Source organism: Oryza sativa, chromosome 2 (genome assembly GCF_034140825.1).
Source record: "Oryza sativa Japonica Group chromosome 2, ASM3414082v1".
In the NCBI taxonomy this organism is placed as follows: Eukaryota; Viridiplantae; Streptophyta; class Magnoliopsida; order Poales; family Poaceae; genus Oryza; species Oryza sativa.
In genome coordinates, this window is record NC_089036.1 from 22535638 (window position 1) to 22554587 (window position 18950).

Consider the following 18950-nt stretch of genomic DNA (forward strand, 5'->3'; position numbering starts at 1 on the left):
ACAATTTTTCTTTCAAAACAAAAATACAACCCACAATATCACTCTGAAAAACTGGAAATGACAAATCTTACAATTTCCATACTTTGACAGATCAATCATGTACAAATTAGCCGAGATTAAACCTGCCCACAATTTTACTCACGGTCGATAGCCAAAAGGAAAGACCAAAGGCACATGAACAGCTCATTGATTCCACTCACTTGAAACCAGGAGGACAAGTGCGAAGGAAGACACGAGGCCGGACAGCAGCAGGTGCCTCCCCTCCAGCTTGCCGCCTCCCGAAGCTAGGCGTGCATAGGAGGAGCATGAGATGACCGCGCGCACTGCGCCTCCTCTAGGCCGACGGGGCAGCACGTCCTCCCTTGCCAACCGCTCTCCAGCTCCTACCCCCACCGCCTCTTTCTCGCCTCTGCCTCCCCGCCAACGCCAAGGACCACGTCCCCGCCCTCGAGCGTCGCCTCCATCGCTGTTGTTCTCCATCACGTTGAGTGAGCTAAGTGGATAGAATCAAATCATAGGGTGATGGGTTGAGAGGATAAGGGTTCATCTTTTTTTCATTTTAGCCCTTTGGCTTAATTAATATAACGAAAAATATTTGATTCAATTAATTTCTTCCATATAATTAGCCTTAAAGTTTATATATATAGTTAAGATTATTCTTTGCATAAAAAATAATAAATATAGCATATTTTAAAGATCTATTGAAAATATAAATATTTTACAAATAAATAATAAATATTACGTGCAATTACTATAAATATGGTTTATACAAGCTGGCATGCCAATTACGTGCAAAATTTCTATTGCTTTTATTTTTTAGATCTAATTCTTTTCTTAACTTTAATTATGTTATCGATCATAATATAAGAATAGATCAGCTATGTAAGATGGGGCTCCAATAGCTAGTATGATGTATGCTTGCTTAGTTGCTTGACATGTACAACTAAGTTTCTATTGCTTTAGTGATTAAAAATAGGCATTAAAATCATTGTCCAAATTATGTTAATCTTAGTTTAATATGTTTATAAAAAAATAAACATTTATTAGATTTCTCAAAATAGAAATATCACAAATACCACCGTAATTACCGTCGCTTGATTCTTTTTTTTCCATCTCACATGCATATACTAGAAAAGTAATATGATAAAATAACATGTACAATATTTATATATTCTAAACGAATAAATTGTAATATCCATGAGTTATATTAAGGTGAATACTAATTTCTACTCGTCAAGACGTACTATTGGGCGTGAGCTAAACAAGAGATGTCTAAGTCTCAAGTCATATGTTTCTGTTTTTCTGTACCGACTCGACAAATTGCCATCCCTATTTGTGTTATTAAATCGGGGATCGTATACGTAGAATCCTCGAGGGGAGGCCTGGAAGGCACACTCATGTCTGTGTGCCCAGAGTCGAGCCAAGCAAGCCGTTGAATCCCTAGGTTGTCCACACAGATTCAGCCGGGGCAGAGTTGAGGAGATTGCATGGTTGCACTCCGTCTCTACCGATTTTTCCCTATCATATAGCAGTATATAGACATGTCACGATGCCTCTCCCAACAGTATGCTTTTAACCCTTGGTATACATCCGATACATTCTACTACTATTCTGTACCCATCTGTGGTCATCGTGATTTGTCCGCCGGTGAGTTGAAGTTAACGAGGATCTACTTGAAAGGGGCAAAGCAACGGCATGGCATCGAGCATGAAACTTACTATGCGCTTTGTGTGCTAAGTCACATTAGACACATGCTCATCCACAAACGCAACTAATTGGGATTACATTCTTATTCTAGCTTACACAAACAAAAAAGAGTAGTAGCATATATATGATAGTTGAATCAAAATTTGATGCAACACACAAAGTTCCGAGAAATATTTTTAACTCTAATGTAGATCCTAAAATTAGGTTCAGATCGTGTCAATTAGTTTGATCTTATAACTAACAAAATGTAAAAGATCGCCTATGGATTTTATGAGATAGAAGATGTAACAAATTAAGGTTCCAAAATTTTTTTCCAAACTTCCAACTTTTCATCACATCAAACCTTTCATACACACAACTTTTCAGTCACATCATTCTAATTTCAACCAAACTTCTAAACTTCAGTGTGTAAACATAGTCTCAGTGTGAACTAAACATAGTCTAAGGTGTAACTAGATTTATAGATTATCACTGGTCACTCTCATATCGTCAGGGCTGCCATCCGCAATATGCATAGTGCAAACCATCCAATTCTGCACTTCTACAGGAAAGCTAGAGATAGCCGGCTGCCTAGCTAGCTTAGTAGATAGTATACGGTCACGATAGTAGTATTGAGCTGCAATACACACACGCTCGACTTCCCAGATGACCTCTGGCTACACCCATGGGGCCCCAGACCTAGCCACGCAATCACCATCCCGGCCGGCGACGGCGACGGCGACCCGAGTCCACTGACCAAAATGTCTCCCCAAATCTCCTGCACAAAAAGCGCCCTATAAAATCTCTCGCCGGTGCAATGCATTCTGCCTCCCGTCATGTACAAACTTCCATGGCCTCGCGGTCGCCGACCAACAAACAGATCAGCTCGGAAGATCGCGTACGTGGTGCTCGCGGCAAGAGGCACCATCATTCCTCCGACGAGTGGAGCATGGAGCACGCGGAGGAGCACGAGCATGGCCGTGGCGGCGGCGAGCGCGACGACGCGGCGGAGCCCGAGGCGGAGCAGCCGGAGCTGGAGCAGGAGGAGCTGAGCGACTCCGAGTCGGGCGCCGAGTCGATCGAGATCTCCGACCTCAAGAAGCGGATGTGGAAGGACCAGATGCTGCTGATGAAGCTCGAGGGTGGTCGCCCCGGCGGCGGCGGCGGCAGGGGCGGCGGAGGGTTGGCGGCGGCGGGGGCCGGGACGTCGTCGGAGGGCCAGCTGGAGGAGGAGACGCCGGAGGCGCGGTGCCGGCGGAAGGCGATGCTCCGGGCGCAGGACGGCGTCCTCCGGCACATGCTCAAGATGATGGAGGCCTGCAACGCGCGCGGGTTCGTGTACGGCGTGATCGACGAGGCCGGCCAGCCCATGTCCGGCTCCTCCGACAGCCTCCGCGGGTGGTGGAAGGACAACGTCAGCTTCGACCGCGCGGGCCCCATGGCGCTCATCGGCCCCGCCGCCGCCGGCGACAGCCCCCAGGCGGGCGGCGGCGGCCTCCACCGGCTGCAGGACATCCAGGACAGCACGCTGGGGTCCGTGCTCTCGGCGCTGATCCAGCACTGCGAGCCGCCGCAGCGCAGCTTCCCGCTGGAGCGCGGGCTGGCGCCGCCGTGGTGGCCGACCGGGGAGGAGCCGTGGTGGGGCACCCAGGGCGAGACGCAGGCGCACCAGGGCGCGCCGCCGTACCGGAAGCCGCACGACCTCAAGAAGGCGTGGAAGGTCTCCCTCCTCAGCGCCGTCATCAAGCACATGAGCCCCCGCTTCGACCAGATGCGCAAGCTCGTGTGGCAGTCCAAGCGGCTGCAGCAGAAGATGAGCGCCAAGGAGTCCGACACGTGGTCCAAGGTCATCCGCCAGGAGGAGGCCCTCGACCGCCGCCTCAAGACCTCGCTGCACATCACCCTGCTCGACGCCGACGGCGGCGAGGAGGACGACAGCGACGGCCTGGAGGACGTGGTGCGCGGCGCCGCGGCGCAGGACAAGCGCAAGCGCGAGTACACCAGAAGCGGTAGCGGGAGCAGCAGCGGCAACTCCGGCGGCGGGAAGTTCCCCCGTGGGGGGAGCGGCGGCGCCGATCATCATCAGCTGGCCGTCATGCTACCGGAGCTCGCGGCGGCGGCGGATCAGGAAGGGCGGAGCCCGATCAACGAGCTGATGAAGCTGTACTACAGCTGCCTGCAGCAGGAGGAGGGGGCGGCCGACGGCGGCGAGGCGGGCGGCGAGGGGTGCGACGTGGCGGCGGCGGCGCTGGCCGTTCCGCCGGAGGTGCTGGCCGGCGTGGATGAGGTGGCGCAGGACGTCCTGTTCGACCTCATCGGGAGCTATCCGGAAGTGGACGACGTGTTGCACTTCATGGACGAGTGACGACGTGGCGCCCTTGGGCCCCACCACGTGTCGCCGCGCGATTGTCCGGGTTTGGGCGGGAGAAGCTATAGTCAGGTTGATGCTGCATTTGCTGGCGCTCTAGTGCTGCTACTAGCTAGTAGTACTGGTTAAACTAAGTTAATTAAGCATGTGCTGCTGCTGTGTTGCTAAATTCGTTCTCTATTTGTTGGTTCTGTGGTTATGGAGGAGAGAAAGGTGGATAACGGAGTTTGTAAGCTGGGTAAAAGTATTGTTTAGAGGTTTTAGACTTGACAGAGGAGAGTCGCATGATAGAGACGACGCCACGAATCGAGGCGTGTGGATGCCGCCGACGGTAAAACAAAATAGCATAAGCATTATGGGATTTGTTACGTGTGTTTCGCCTCCCAGGGAAATTTGTTGTGAATCGTGAATGTGAAACCATAATGATTTGCTTGTTTGGGTGAGCTTGAGAATTTGTGTTGGAGAGGAAGCTTTTGAAGTCAAAAAGGTTGCCGAAGATTTGGGAGTGACCATCTCGTGTTGTGCCTCGTGGCACCACCATGGCACCTCGTAGGCTGGTGAGTGGTGTGACTCTCCACCGTGACGCCATCAGATCCTGGTTGTCCACGCGCCGCCGTCGGATCTGGACACGATGCGATGCGGACGCGCGCGGCTCTCCAACCACTTCCTCAACGCGTACGCGAGGCTGTTTCCCTCCCGAATCCCTGTCCGCGCGCAGGGTGTTCGACGAAATGCCTTACCGGAGAGCCTCGTGGTCACGGCCAGCCCGGGTGCCCCGTGCCCGGACCATCCTGTCCTGGTGTCTGGTGATGGTGCTATTCGCCCGGATGGACGCGTACCCAGACGATTACATTCCTGTGCGCGCTCACTGTGGGCAATGTACTCTAAATTTGGCACAATCATCGATGCGGAAAAGATATTTGTGTAAATATAATCGATTGTGCTATATATTTATCGATCTTTTTTAAAGAGTTTGACAAATATGGCAATGTTTGGCTAATGAGAAATAGAAATGATTTCCCACCCACCAAAAAGCATCTTTAAATCCTAACCATTCATTCTCCCTCTTTCATTTAATCCTAACCCTTCATTCATTTCCCAATCCCAATCCCACCCCCATTTCCCATTATCCAAACACACCCTATAAGTACATATAATTATATTGTAATTATATTTTATCTTACATGTAACTTCCACATAATTTTAAACCATTAGATTTACTTTAAGATTTGTATAAGTTGGGAAAAAATCCATAGTGTGCGCATGGGATCTCGCGACCTTCACTTCATGAAAATAACTAGTTACCGTGGGACCTTTGAAACTTACATACAAATTGTATTTATCTATACACAAGTTACAATATAAATACATTACGAATATATTGTATTTATATTTGATAGAAAATTTATCGACTAATGGACTGATAGTCATGCATAGAAGAAAACGATGTGATCACTCAAAGTTGGAACACTCACATTGCTTCACACTTGCGGAGCAGTGCCCATATTGAAGCTCTTATGGTATATCACTATAAAAAAAACCATTTTTCATAGAACCACTTTTTTTTCGTTGGATTTAATGAATACGCGCTTGTAAAAATACTTGAGAGAAATTCCGGTCAACAACCTCCTACGAATATTTGCAAAAGTAGGAGTATAATTTTTTTAAAAAAATATCCGTTCCAGAGGACGGCAAGGTTGTTAATATCATATTAATCTAGATGAAATAAAATTGTTTTTTTATCAAAATTGTAGAGTTCAAGAAGATTTACAACTTTGTAGTTAACATTTTTTTTAATTTAAGATTGTTTAGGATTCTAAATATTCATCACAAATCTAAAATATATTTCGGGGGACGAAGTGAGCGTAACTCAATTGATTATCTCAGGATATGTTGATCCAATCCTTCGGACGTATTAATAATGATAGGGTTTACGTGTGTGTTTATAGAGATGCGTGTGTGCATGTGTTGTGGGTGTCTCTGCTTAAGAAAAAAGTTACTCTGTTTCAAAATGTTTGACACCGTTGACTTTTTAGCACATGCTTGACCGTTCGTCTTATTTAAAATAATTTGTGAAATATGTAAAAAGAATAAATAATATGAAAAGAATAAATAATTATTTAAATTTTTAAATAAGATGAATGGTCAAACACGTAATAAAAAGTCAACGGTGTCAACTATTTTTGAAACGGAAGGGAGTATATTGGGAGAGTAGAGTAGTCGAGCAGAGCTAGCGGATAGCCCAGTGCGGTGCAGTACAGTATTGGACTTGGTCGCCGGCAGCTTCCGTAGCCCACCACACGAGACGAGTCCGTCCAGACCTAGTCCGGAACTGTGCGGGCCGCACAAAGTCGTGGCACCGTCAGATCCCCCGCAGTGAGGAGGGGCGCCCGGATTCGCACGCAAAGGCGCGCGCACACCTGTCCCCGCCTCACCCCCACCGCCTGATTCCATCCCTTCCCGGCGGCGCCTCCGCCGGAGCCCCACCGGCCGCCGCCGGCCACTGCCCCCGAGCTCGTCCGGACTTCGGACGCGGGATCTCCCCGTCGTCTCCCGCGGTAAGCCTCGACCGCCTTGGTATCCCGATTCCCTTTGCCTGATTCACGCGAACTCGCCCCCGATCCCGGGGGGTAGCTCGTCTCTGCGGTCAGTGGGGCCTCCTCATCCTGCGAGGGCTTCCCCAGTTGGGTGGGGGTGGGGTTGTGGGGGGGGGGGGGGGCGCGTCTGGTGGGAATTGGTTCATGGATTGCCCCCGTCGGGTTTAGGTTTCGGTCTGTCTGTTTGGATTTGGGTGGAATTTAAGGCTCTAGAGAACTGACTGCTGACTGCAGGGTAATGATATTTGGTCGAGGTGTGACCCGTGTGCTTGCTATTTTGGATCATAGACGAAATTTGGGTCGTATTTGGGGTTTATGCGACTGTATTGTTGTTGTCCTAGGCTTAAAATTTGGCGACGATTCTCGAATTAAATTGACCGCTGTGTTCTTCTTAGAGACACTCATAATATAGTTGGATTGATCCTGGTAGTGTTTAATTAAAAATTCATACGGCATGTTAATCATAGTGTCGGATTTTTTCACTGCAAGTATCTGTTTCAACTTGGTGTGAATATCATACAATTACTATTTCTCAAACCAGATTTGGTGCCATCTGATGGAATTAGAGGCGTGAAACTGTATATTTCTTGTTGAGTCTGAAGATAAGGAGGATCTGATGGGCTCTGTTGTAAGTTCTGCAAACATTAATGCCCGATCTATGGACCGGCATGAAAAATCTGGATTTGGTTCTAATAAGAGGGTCAAGATCTCCACATATGAGTGCGATTCGTTTCAGAGGATAATTCCAACTCTTCCCGATGAACTCTCGTTTCAAATTCTAGCCAGGTTACCACGGTTGTATTACCTAAAGTTGAAGTTGGTCAGCCAAGCTTGGAAGGCGGCAATCACCAGCAGTGAGCTTTCCCAGCTGAGAAGAGAGCTTGGCTTAACTGAAGAGTGGTTGTATGTACTGACCAAACTTGAGCCAAACAAACTCGATTGTTATGCTCTTGATCCATTGTTCCGCAAATGGCAAAGGTTGCCACCGATGCCATCTTTTGTCAGTGAGGAGGAATCCACTGGGAGGACGCAGTCTTCTTGGTTCCAGACGTGGAATGTTGTGGGCTCAAGTATAAGGATTGCTGACTTTATAAAGGGATGGTTTCGTCGCCGATATGGTTTGGACCAGATGCCATTTTGTGGTTGCTCCGTTGGAGTTGCTGATGGTTGCTTGTATGTCTTTGGAGGATTTTCCAGAGCTGTTGCCCTCAACTGTGTATTTAGATATAACCCTTGCCTCAATGTGTGGCAGGAAGTGAGCCCGATGATATCAGGTCGAGCTTTTTCTAAGGCAGCATTACTGCAGAGTAAGCTATATGTTGTCGGTGGAGTTAGCAGGGGTCGGAATGGCTTGCTTCCTCTACGGTCAGGTGAAGTTTTTGATCCCAAAACTGGTATATGGAGTGAGTTGCCTGAAATGCCTTTCATGAAAGCACAGGTATTACCAACAGCTTTCTTGGCTGATGTTCTGAAGCCTATCGCCACTGGAATGGCGTCCTACAAGGGAAAGCTGTATGTTCCTCAAAGTTTGTACTCATGGCCATTCTTTTTTGACATTGGAGGTGAAATTTATGACCCGGAATTGAATTCTTGGGAAACAATGGCAGATGGTCTTGGTGATGGATGGCCAGCAAGGCAGGCAGGCACAAAATTAGGTATTGTGGTGAATGAGGAACTTTATACGTTGGAGCCTTCTAGCTCCTTGGACAGTGGCCAGATAAAAAGGTATGATTCTGAACAAGACACCTGGAAAACTATTGTACCACAGGTTCCTGTTCATGATTTCACCGATGCAGAGGCTCCTTTTTTACTTGCTGGCCTTCATGGAAAGGTCCACGTTATTACAAAAGAGGCAAACAACAATCTTCAAGTTATGCAAGCTGTATTGCAGAATAACATTGAGAACAGTCCATCTGAAGAAAACATCATATGGAACATACTGGCTTCAAAGAACTTTGGGTCTGCTGAGCTTGTTAGTTGTCAAGTTCTTGATGTTTAAATGTGGGATAAATTCAGTTACTGATGTTGGCATCCCGTGGTTCAACTATCTTTTTGACTGATTGGATCTATAATTTGACAAGGGGAGAGATAGATATATAGATTACAGGTATTTAGATTTGTATAAGTTGATTCTTGCCCAAACACTGTTATATAGGCCATAAGTATACATGATTACTGTATAGTTAGTGTTCTTGTACACATGGAGAGATTTCCAGCTGTTGAACCTTATCCATTCTGCTATCAACTGTACACCATGAATTTGTTGTGATCCTTTTGATCTTCTCTGCATGATTCTGATGCCTCTTGTCCCACATATTTGGTGGCAAATAGATGCTCATGCTCCCATCAGTTGTTTGATGCTGAAACTCTGGAGATGGTGATGAAGGAAAGGAACAGCTCATTCCCATTATGCTGACTGGCATCGCCGTGCAAAGAGGAGCCGTATCCCTTGCGGCTCTGCCCTGCCATAAACGAAGCCGGATATGAACAGTGATGGATTTTATTCCTGTCTGCTTGAGCCTTTTTTTTTCTGTGATGAATCTATATGAGGACCCACATCTTAAGCATGTGAGACAAGCATCCTCCTGTGTGGCCTTACAATTGGTTTGCAACTACCAAACTCCAGTGATGTCAATGGGCAATGCAATGTTCAGGGAAAGGTCAAGGAAGTAGGCAGGCATGGAGGCATGGCGTACAGGTCCGGGTTTTGTCCCCATGCTTTCTTTCTTCTCCATCAGCGTCTCTCTCAAAGAAAGAATCATATATTGACATGTGCTAATTATACTTGTTAGCTTGCCTGCTTAAAATGCAATATACTTATTAGCTACTGCTACTGCTACTGCATTCCAATTGATGTCCACACGTACACGGTGCACTACATAGTTTGTTGATGTGGCGGAACAGGAGATATTCCCTCATTGATCACATTTTATGGGTTGAAACAGATGTCTCAAACTCTCAATCGTCAACTTTTTTTTATTGGATCGCGCAGTGTCAAATGTCATGCATGACGATCGTTCGAGATGGAATGCGTGCGGGAGATGACTTTGGTTTATAATAAAAAATGAAAGAAGATCAATGTAATCCACAACTTTGGCATCATTTGCATGTTTGTCAAACCCCAAAAATATAACTGTGAATGCTTAATTTTCTTTAATCTTCAGCTGACTTCAGGTGATTCTTCTTTTATTTAGAGAAGACTTTAGTTGTAATCTGACAATGATATAACAGTACGTAGTCCTATATTTTTATGGAGCAGAACTGATAAGCCCCAACTGACAACAGCATTATTTTGTCTATGTTTATATTAACGCCGCTGTCATCAACTCATCATGGATAGATTAAAGATCCGTTCATTCCAAATGGGAACTGTACATATGGTTATTTTTCCTGGTTTGCTTGATAAAATTTGCTGTAGAGCTTTTGGTCATTTATATGACTTTATTCCAACAGCAAGGGCATAGCCGCATATAGCAATTCAGATAGTGAACCAACTTCTGGCTGAAGTGAAATACCAGCTCTGATAAATAATAAACTATATTTTGACGTTTATGATATGATTTGATCAAACTTTTAAAACTTCGACCATTTGTATTTTCTTAATGTGTAATTTAAAAGCGAAAAAATGTTATGCCTAGATTTGTCTTAAAAATACTACCATACTATTATAAACTTTTTATATTTTCTAAGTTTATTCCAATATAAATTAATAATTAAAGTCTAAACTTTAAAAAGGGTTTGACCAAGATTTTATCCTAAACATCAAATTTTTATAGCCAAAGGAGTAACTTAGAAAAAAAAAGAATGCGAGGAACCGAATGACATACAGGCCATCTGTCCCCATAAGAATGGAGTAAAAGTGTAAAACTGATGGTGATTTGAGCAGACACAAAAATTGATGGAGAACAGATGAGTCCTCTTTTACTTAATTACTTTTCTTTTACTCCCATTTCAAGTAAAGAAAGCAACAAATGAACCAACATTTACATGGAGTGAGTTACACACACCTCTTCAAAAGAAGAGAAACAAGTAAAGAACACACTACACAATCTTCATCATCCTATCGAACAGCCAGCTGGAGATTACTACTAGTAATAATATAATTAAACCCAGGAACAAGCTCAACTAGTAGCAAAAGAGCGGAATCAACAGGAGGAGGGGAGGAAGAAGGCCAGCTCTTGATCGATCAAGCGCTACTGGTTTCCATGGCCGGCGCCGGCGCCGTCTCCGCCGCTCTGGGGTGCACCTTCTTCTTCATGAACCCAAACATCCCGCCGCCCGCAGCCGCCTTCTTCTGCCCCGCAGAGCCATCGGCGGCGGCGGCGACGTCCTTCTTCCCGGCCACCGCCGCCGCCGCAGCCGCCTCCGCGGCCTCCATGCGCCTGAGCTTCTCCTTGTAGGCGTTCTTGAGCACGTACGCCTCCACGAAGTCTCCTCCCATCATGGACGCCATTCTCCAAAAACTTGGATCAGATCACACCTTGCTTGCTTTGCTTCGTCTCGTCGTCGAGATATATACCTCGTCTCTTGGTTTGCTTTAGCTGGTAATTAAGCTAGTTTGAGAGGATTGGCCCCCTATTTATAAGGCTCGTCTTAGACTTGGCACGCAAGCAGAGGCGAAGCGAAGTGAAGGTGACGTCCTGGAAGATGACAAGGGAAGGAGATGGGGCTCAAGCTCGGCTCGAGCGCTCTACTACTCTACTTGGCTCTCACGGAAGCTTGGCCATGTCACCGCGCCACGGGTGACGTACGTGACTCTGCTGCGTTTGCGTTTGCGCCCGGTGGCTGTCTTTGACGGCGATGGCTATGGCCGTGAAAACGGTCACGGAAATTTTCGATAGATAGAACATCGCTTTTGCGAAAGTAGCATGGGCTGTAAATTTTTTTTAAAAAAAAACTTTTATGCCGTACTGTAATTATCATTCAAGAGTTAAACTGTAACTTTCTAATTAATCGTTTATAAGTAGAACGACCTTTTCACCACTGCGGGGGGTTTGACTCGGTAGGAGAGGCGGTGCACACGTTGATCTGTGGCTATGAGCTGTGCACGTGGCGGCTGGGCGTCCTTCCGATGGCTTTTCAGATTTGCAGGTGGTTCTGGTGGGTTTGGAGTAGGGTGCGTGGAAGAGCGGTGGAAATGCTGAGGAAGATGTGGAGTAGGTTGATAAAGCGTGTGATCAAACGAAGTAAACGTGCGTGTGTGTGATGGATCGACGAGTGGCTTCCGATGCAGAGCTCATACAAGCTGCTGCATCATGAACCGCATCAATCGATCGGTCATAGCACGGTTAGTAGATGTGTGCATCAGCGCGTTCGTGCAGTTGAAAAGTGAGAAGGAAAAACAACGAGTTTCGTTGTTGCTGATGATGATCGCTACCATTCGGCAACAGCCAACAGATGTACTACTAGTAGAGCAGGATAGATCCAGCAGTCCAAATTTCACAATTTGGCGCTTTTTGAAAACTTATTTCAAATTTGGTTCCAGCCGAAAACTATCACCAGATCTGGACCCCGGGCTCAGCACCAGGTGCGATGGCGCTGAGATAAAACGCCTCAGCGCCAACCACGTCGGCGCTGAGGTCCTAACGGCCGTTTCTTTCGGTGTACCGGCGTCTGCTGACATGGGCAACCTTAGCGCCAGATGCATTGGCGCTGAGGTGGGCCATTCCAGCGCCAGTTTGATTGGCGCACCCCCCCTGAGAGATGGTAAGTGGCGCGGGTGGGAGGGGGGGCTGCATCTCCGTGCCAAACACCTTGGCGCTGAGGTCGGCCATGCTCAGATTGCCTCCCGATGGGATGCTGAGTCCCCGGGGGGCTGCATCTCAGCGCCAAACAGCTTGGCGCTGATGTTGTGCATCTCAGCGCCAATGGTTCTGGCGCTGACCTGTACAATCTCAGCGCCACTCTATTTGGCGCTGATGTCTGGCAATGGCTAGCAAAGCACAGCCAGCTACACATAAATTCACAGCATATAGAGTTCATCACAGCATATAGCACACAGTATTTAGCACATCACAGAACATCCATCAACCATCACAGTATTTAGAGTTTATCACATCCATCAACCATCATCTAGAGTTCGATATAAGTCTAACGCTACCTAGAGTGTTAAGTACACCATAGTACTACATATAACGGTTCTATGCGCATCTAATCATTGCATTGCCAACAACTACTATAACCACAACGTAGAGAACAAACTAATTAGAGAAAATCAACCCCAAATCGTGTTTCTAGGGTTCATCACTCAATGAGCAAATCCAAGTAAAAAATGGACAAATAACGAGAGGATTCGGAGGAGAATACCTTGGCACTATGTCCCCCAACGATTTCCCCTCCAAAATACGAAGATTTTGTGGATATTTACTCGATTTTTGGAGGGGAGGAGAGAGAGGGGAGGGCGCCGCCCCTTCTCAGCCGAGAGGAGCGAGGAGGAAGAAGGAGTGGCCTGGGGCCGGCTCGGCCCCGAGGGATAAGGCGCGACCTCAGCGCCAGTCCCGTTGGCGCTAAGGTCGCGAAGGTCAGCGCCGATGCGGTTGGCGCTGACATTTACCACGTGGGCCGTCTCGCTCCGCCGTTTGGAGACAGCCGTCAGGACCTCAGCGCCGATGCGGTTGGCGCTGAGTTCGGAGTCCAGATCTGGTGATAGTTTTCAGCAGGGACCAAATTTGAAATAAGTTTTCAAAAAGGGCCAAATTGTGAAATTTTTGGGATCCAGCAGCTATTGAACTAGTTTTGGTTGGCCACTTGGCTACTTTGTACCCCCATATATCCAGGTTCAACTTTTCGTGAATTTGGGCTGAAGACATGTAAAGTTGCTTAGAGCTCTGTCATTTTCTTGGGTTTTTCGTTGTTATCCTGGACTGCATAAATCCCAGAGAGAGAGAGAGAGATACAGTCCAAGAGAAGTTCTTCTCTGATATAGAAGCAACGTCCATGAAGAACTTCTGAACTTAAAGAATGAATACATTAACATGGAATATTAATTTTGATTAAAATAAAATAAGCCATTTATATTTGGGGCTGTCGCTGTTAACTTCACTCTCTTTTTTGTAATTCTGAAAGAGAGAAAAAAAAGTGATGCTGTTTGTGTACCTATCGGCATCATCACGGATTACACCGTATACTGAATTCTCATTCCAGATTCAGTTGGGCTTTCTTTTCATTTCAACGCCCAGAAAGCAAATCAAACTCTTTAGTAGAGTAATTTAAGTAAAACCTCTAATGTGAAACGGTACAGTACAGATTCCCGCAATTCAATATGGGCTCTGGACGCACCCGTTTGTGCTTCCGCATATGTACTTCGAGTGATTCTGTGATAGGATTTTGATTATCTGCATTTCCAGATCCTCATCCTTGTTCATCTTTCGGATAGTACTCCTTTCTTTGTCTGTTACAATAATGACTTCCTCTTTGTACGTTGCAAGCAAATTGGCCACAACGATGTTCATCTTGTACTTGTTCAGAGCCATATCTGCTTTCTGAATAAGGATGTCCGAATCCGTCTCCAACTGCCGCCATTATTTTACAAGTAGTTAAACAAAAGTGACAAGAGTGTGCACAAAGGCAGCATTATTGAGTGTTGAATGCTTTCATTCTTCCGTGGTCCTGGAAATTAGCTTACCTTAAATGATATACAGAACGCCAAGGGGGCCCATTGGTTTCGCAACACTGAAAGCATTTTCGGAACTTGACTGAGCCTCATATCCAGAGGGCCTCCACCTGACTGAATCTTATGTTTGGCCTGCAGAACAGTAAAAAGAAGTTCCCGTTTGTCATGTAGGGCATTTCCATCAAAGCATCAGTATTGTGATCAGTGGTTTCTTTACCCAATGTTTCACATTTAATACAAAGAGTACACATGAATTTCTCAATCATAACATGCTTCTCTTAAAATCATACCATGCTATCCCAAGGGACATAGAAATCAGACACAGCCGCAGCAAGATAGAACATTCCGAGTGGCCCAGCCGAACTTATAGATGTAGCAACCATCTTCAATAGCTGTAATCAAATACAGTGTCATGCTTTTCAAATTTGTTTTGACTTACATGTAATTCTGGTTAAAACGTCAAATTTAAAAAGACCTGAAGGTATTCAAATATTGTAGTGAATGGGAGTTTCAACAGATAGCCGCCTTCAATTGCCTGCAAGAAAGTCACTTGTCAGCTAAATTTTGCACAAGCAGCATGTCACTGCTGTTGAGAAGCTCATTCCATACCTTGCAATAATCTCCAATTGCTTTCTTGACCACTGGCGCGTGGCACTCCGCCACTGTATAAACATACACAAGTTAAAATTTCACGAAAGAAGCATTTCCTTTCCTACGTGCACTAGGATTGTGGGTTACCAACCTTGAACCTTCGATTCTGCATCGACATCAAAGAATTTGAGGAATGAATCATCGGGGAGGAACCTACAATAAGGCTGGCAGCTTCCTCTGCACACATGTAGAAGCAGTAAAATGTAAAATACAGGTTATTTCACAGTGAGGGCATAGCCCCAATCTGTTTATTGAGAATTAACAATCTTTTCACCCTATGTAGAACAGAACAATTGACAAAACTGAAAGGGGGATAAAAACAGGTTCAGTTTATTTGTGGGAAATTTTCCTAATCGATTACCGTCGATGGAGGAAGATAACTGCATAGCCAGCCTTCAAAAAATACCTGCGTCATCACAAGAGCACCTTAGTCCTATGTCAGGTCAGAAACAACTATTCACTGTTCTAAAAAGATCATTAAACAATGTCGAAACATGCTGCATGCCTGCATGAATGGCCCTAGCGTACGTACATTTTGATGGAACCAGTTGAGTAGTGAGTACTTATACAAATTAATGCATGTAGCACTTGTGATCTAAGGGAAAAACTTTTGTACGGCTGGAATGTACAGGATGGAAATGTTCTCTGCCTCTCTGGTCCTCGCGACGATCCGCAGCAGAAAATAGAAGCATATACAGGTGATAGAACAGTAGTATAAGGGCGTTTCGATTGATTACTCGGTGGAGGCGGCGCCGCGGTGGCCGGAGCTGAAGTTGTCGATGTACCGCACGCAGCGCTGCTCCAGCGGCACCGTCGTCCCGCCCGACGTCACGCACACGATCCGCCTGCCGCCGCCGCCCGCGCCCGCTGCACGCACAGTCGCACACACGCGGGCCGGTAGTCATTTCGCCGAGCACCTAACGTGCGTGGTCAGGATAAGAGGTGGCGCGGGGAGGCGGGGAGCCCCGTACCTGCGGAGGAGTTGCGGGCGATGAATTCCCCCAGCCTCGCGGCCACGGCGTCGGCGTCCCGCAGCGGCGGCGCCGCCGCGAAGAAGGACTCCGGGTTCTCCTCGGCGGCGACCATCGCCGATCGATCGATCGATGGATGGATGGATGCGAGTGATTGAGCAGAACGAAGGGGCGGGAAGCATTTAAAGGGGGTGGATGACGCGGCTGGCCTCGACGCCTCCAGCCTCAACCGCCAAGAACCTGGAGCCTCTCCGATCGGTCACTGCCGCCATTACGGCGCACGTCCTCGTCGCCATTAATCGCGGTTGGCGCTTGTCACTCACCACCGCCGTCCCTCCTCCTCTTCTAGTCTTCTTCCTCATCGATCGAGCTCAACTACTCCAATGCCTCCTCCATTAACTCCCCCACAATTTCTCGTTAACAGAAGAAAAGGTCAGAAAGGGGGTCGATGGTTAGTCGATCGCCATCGCGTGCGTGCATGCATGCATAGCTTCCGCTACTGGCCTGCCCTACCGGGAAGAACTTTTAGGGGTAGGGTCAAAGGGGCCATTTAATCGACGCATCCTTTTTTTGTACGTTGCGTTTGGATTTGCCAGATTGCTATGCTAGTATTGCCACTCTAATAGCCCCGTCATTTCGCTTATGGATATACTTATTTCGTACTCCCTCAGCCATGAGTTCATGTATCCAACCTTAATCATTTGTCTTATTTATTTTTTAAAAAAAAAACTGAAAAACTTAAGTCACGCTTAAAGTACCATTCATGTTTTATAATCTAATAACAATAAAAATATTAATCATAAAAAAAATTTAAATAAAACGGACGATCAAAGTTGTACACGGAAACTCATGGCTGCGTTTATTTCTAGACGAAGGGAGTACTTCCTCTGTTTTTTTAACAGATGATGTCGTTGACTTTTTTTTAAAATCATGTCGTTGACTTTTAATATACGTTTCACTATTCATCTTATTTAAAAATTTTATACAAATACATAAGATATAAATCGTGCTTAAAATATTTCTAGTGATAAAACAACTCACAACAAAATTAATGATAATTGTATAAATTTTTTTAATAAGACGAATGACAAAACGTATACCGAAAAGTCAATGACATCAAATATTAAAAACTGGAAAAAGTATCACTTATTATAAAATAAAAACAATTTGTAAGTAAAACTTTAATATACATGTCTTTAACGACTAAAAATAAATGATTTGAAATAAAATACTACAAAACAAAATTTAAAATTAAGTTTAAAAATTAAAATTTGAACTTATAAATTTAAGTATAAGCTTAAATAGTGGGGCTGCAAATGTGCATGATATCCGTCATCATGCGCCTGCGTTTCTAGTTGGGTTGCTCGCATGGGGTAATGCCGTTTGGTGCATGCTCACTTGAATCTGGCACGTCAGGTGAGGAGAGGAAGAGTAGCCCAGAATCGCCGTGTGGGTCCGATCAGGCGGCGCACACGCGTCGTGCAGGCGCTTACGCGGCCAAGCTTGTCATGATTGAGATACTAGGTAGTGCTCCCTTCTTAAAAAAAAAAAACCCTAATTCTGTGTTTGAATCTGGACACTGGGTTTATCTAGATTTAAACTCAGGATTGATTTTTTGCTCAAAGTAATATCGTATCGTAAGATCGTATCATAGTATCGGGATACCATGAGATTTTTTTTAAGTTTAATTAATATTTATATTAATTATATATAGCCATTATATATATAAAAAATATAGTAATGATATATGTCATGCAAATAGAGACATTTATCAAGAGAAACCATATTGGTTTTAATATATTTAATTGATTTTCATATAAATTTGAGCATATTTAGTTACATTATTTTCAAACCATGTTATTTTAAATAATATTTTGTAGTATAGTAGGAATAGTAGAGTCGGGATACCACCTAATATTTCGTAGGATCGTGTAGTAATGAATAGTAGGATCGAGATACTATGAAAATTAGGATACTAGGTGGATCGGTATCGTTTCAGTTTGTTAGGATCGTAGTATCGTAAGATTAGGATACGGGATACGAATCGGGATTGCCTCCGGCTGCCTTGCCTGCCTGCCGCTGCGGCACGTCGGTGTTTATTTACCACCGGTGCTGCGCGGCGCCTGCTAGTTACTGCCTGCGTCTAATAATTAAAAAAAATAAATCAAATTCTACCTAAATCTATATAAGCATATGATTTGATCTATAATTAAGATTTTATTTATTTTTGAATATATAGGGGGTAGTTACCCCTTCCACTTAGCATTACGAATTAACTAAGGTTAGGGATGGAATTTTTTTTTGTCTCCGTTGAAACTCTCACAAAATCGCACCTGGATTTTTTTTTCGCACCTGATTAGTTGGGATGATCGCAGAGGACGCATGAAAGCAAATTAAAGTTTAACATGATCAGTTATGTGTACGTATACCTGTTGAGATTCTAGAATGTCGTGTGGTGCCGGCGTGCTGCGCTGCCGCTGCGGTTGATGCCCTCAGATGGCGTTCAGTGTACTGTAGAGTACGCGCCAATTAATCAGTTGGGTGATTGCCAGGCAGGGGAAGTATATGGTGCAATCACCTAATTCGGTGTAATAATACAACTCTCATCCTACACCGTTGGATCGAGAAATGGACGTTCGAGATTCGTCCACGTCACCATGAGTTAAAATTTAACTCGCGGATTCACTCATGAATTTAAATTTACTGGAAGTTAAATTTTAACTCATGGTGACATGTACGAATCTCGGACGTCCATTTCTCGATCCAACGGTGTAGGATAAAAGTTATATTATTACACCGGATTAGATGATTGCACCGAATACTTCCCCAGGCAGGCATACGTTGGCCTACCTACGTGTGCAGTGCAGCTGTGCAGGCGACCTTTCCAAACCTCCGGGAGGCGGGAGACTCGGCTGGATGCTGGAAGGCTGGACGTACGGACTTTATGGATGCCCTGGATTGCGGGCTGGATCAGCTTGGGTAGAAGGGACGAAATGGATCATGATTCCTGATCGATCAAACATCGTTTTCATACAAAGGATACCGTTTTCAACCGTTATATTTTT

At 45.5% G+C, this 18950-nt stretch overlaps 4 protein-coding genes across 5 annotated transcripts; 2 read left to right on the plus strand and 2 right to left on the minus strand.

The window, feature by feature from the left end:
* Positions 1-2512: 2512 nt before the first annotated feature.
* On the plus strand, positions 2513-4497 carry LOC4329746 (putative ETHYLENE INSENSITIVE 3-like 4 protein). Its single transcript, XM_015769605.3, has one exon. The coding sequence runs from the start codon at positions 2537-2539 to the stop codon at positions 4049-4051; it is 1515 nt and encodes a 504-aa protein (XP_015625091.2). The 5' UTR covers positions 2513-2536; the 3' UTR covers positions 4052-4497.
* Positions 4498-6432: 1935 nt separating this feature from the next.
* On the plus strand, positions 6433-8922 carry LOC4329747 (F-box/kelch-repeat protein At1g22040). Of its 2 annotated transcripts, XM_015771928.3 has the most exons (3): positions 6433-6612; positions 7193-8163; positions 8259-8922. In XM_015771928.3, the coding sequence occupies exons 2-3, from the start codon at positions 7268-7270 to the stop codon at positions 8269-8271; spliced, it is 909 nt and encodes a 302-aa protein (XP_015627414.1). In that variant the 5' UTR covers positions 6433-6612; positions 7193-7267; the 3' UTR covers positions 8272-8922. The 2 variants fall into 2 exon arrangements, with proteins under 2 accessions (XP_015627414.1, XP_015627413.1); XM_015771927.3 differs by having other exon boundaries at positions 7193-8922.
* Positions 8923-10549: 1627 nt separating this feature from the next.
* Positions 10550-11201, minus strand: LOC4329748 (uncharacterized). Its single transcript, NM_001416692.1, has one exon. The coding sequence runs from the start codon at positions 11102-11104 to the stop codon at positions 10838-10840; it is 267 nt and encodes an 88-aa protein (NP_001403621.1). The 5' UTR covers positions 11105-11201; the 3' UTR covers positions 10550-10837.
* A 2421-nt stretch (positions 11202-13622) lies between these two features.
* LOC4329749 (phosphopantothenate--cysteine ligase 1-like) lies at positions 13623-16292 on the minus strand. Its single transcript, NM_001416691.1, has 9 exons — positions 15886-16292; positions 15652-15781; positions 15276-15320; positions 15006-15091; positions 14873-14925; positions 14739-14798; positions 14554-14655; positions 14276-14395; positions 13623-14162 (listed from the first exon to the last, which is right to left on the minus strand). Exons 1-9 carry the CDS (start codon positions 15998-16000, stop codon positions 13908-13910), a joined length of 966 nt encoding a protein of 321 aa, NP_001403620.1. The 5' UTR covers positions 16001-16292; the 3' UTR covers positions 13623-13907.
* Positions 16293-18950: the final 2658 nt, after the last annotated feature.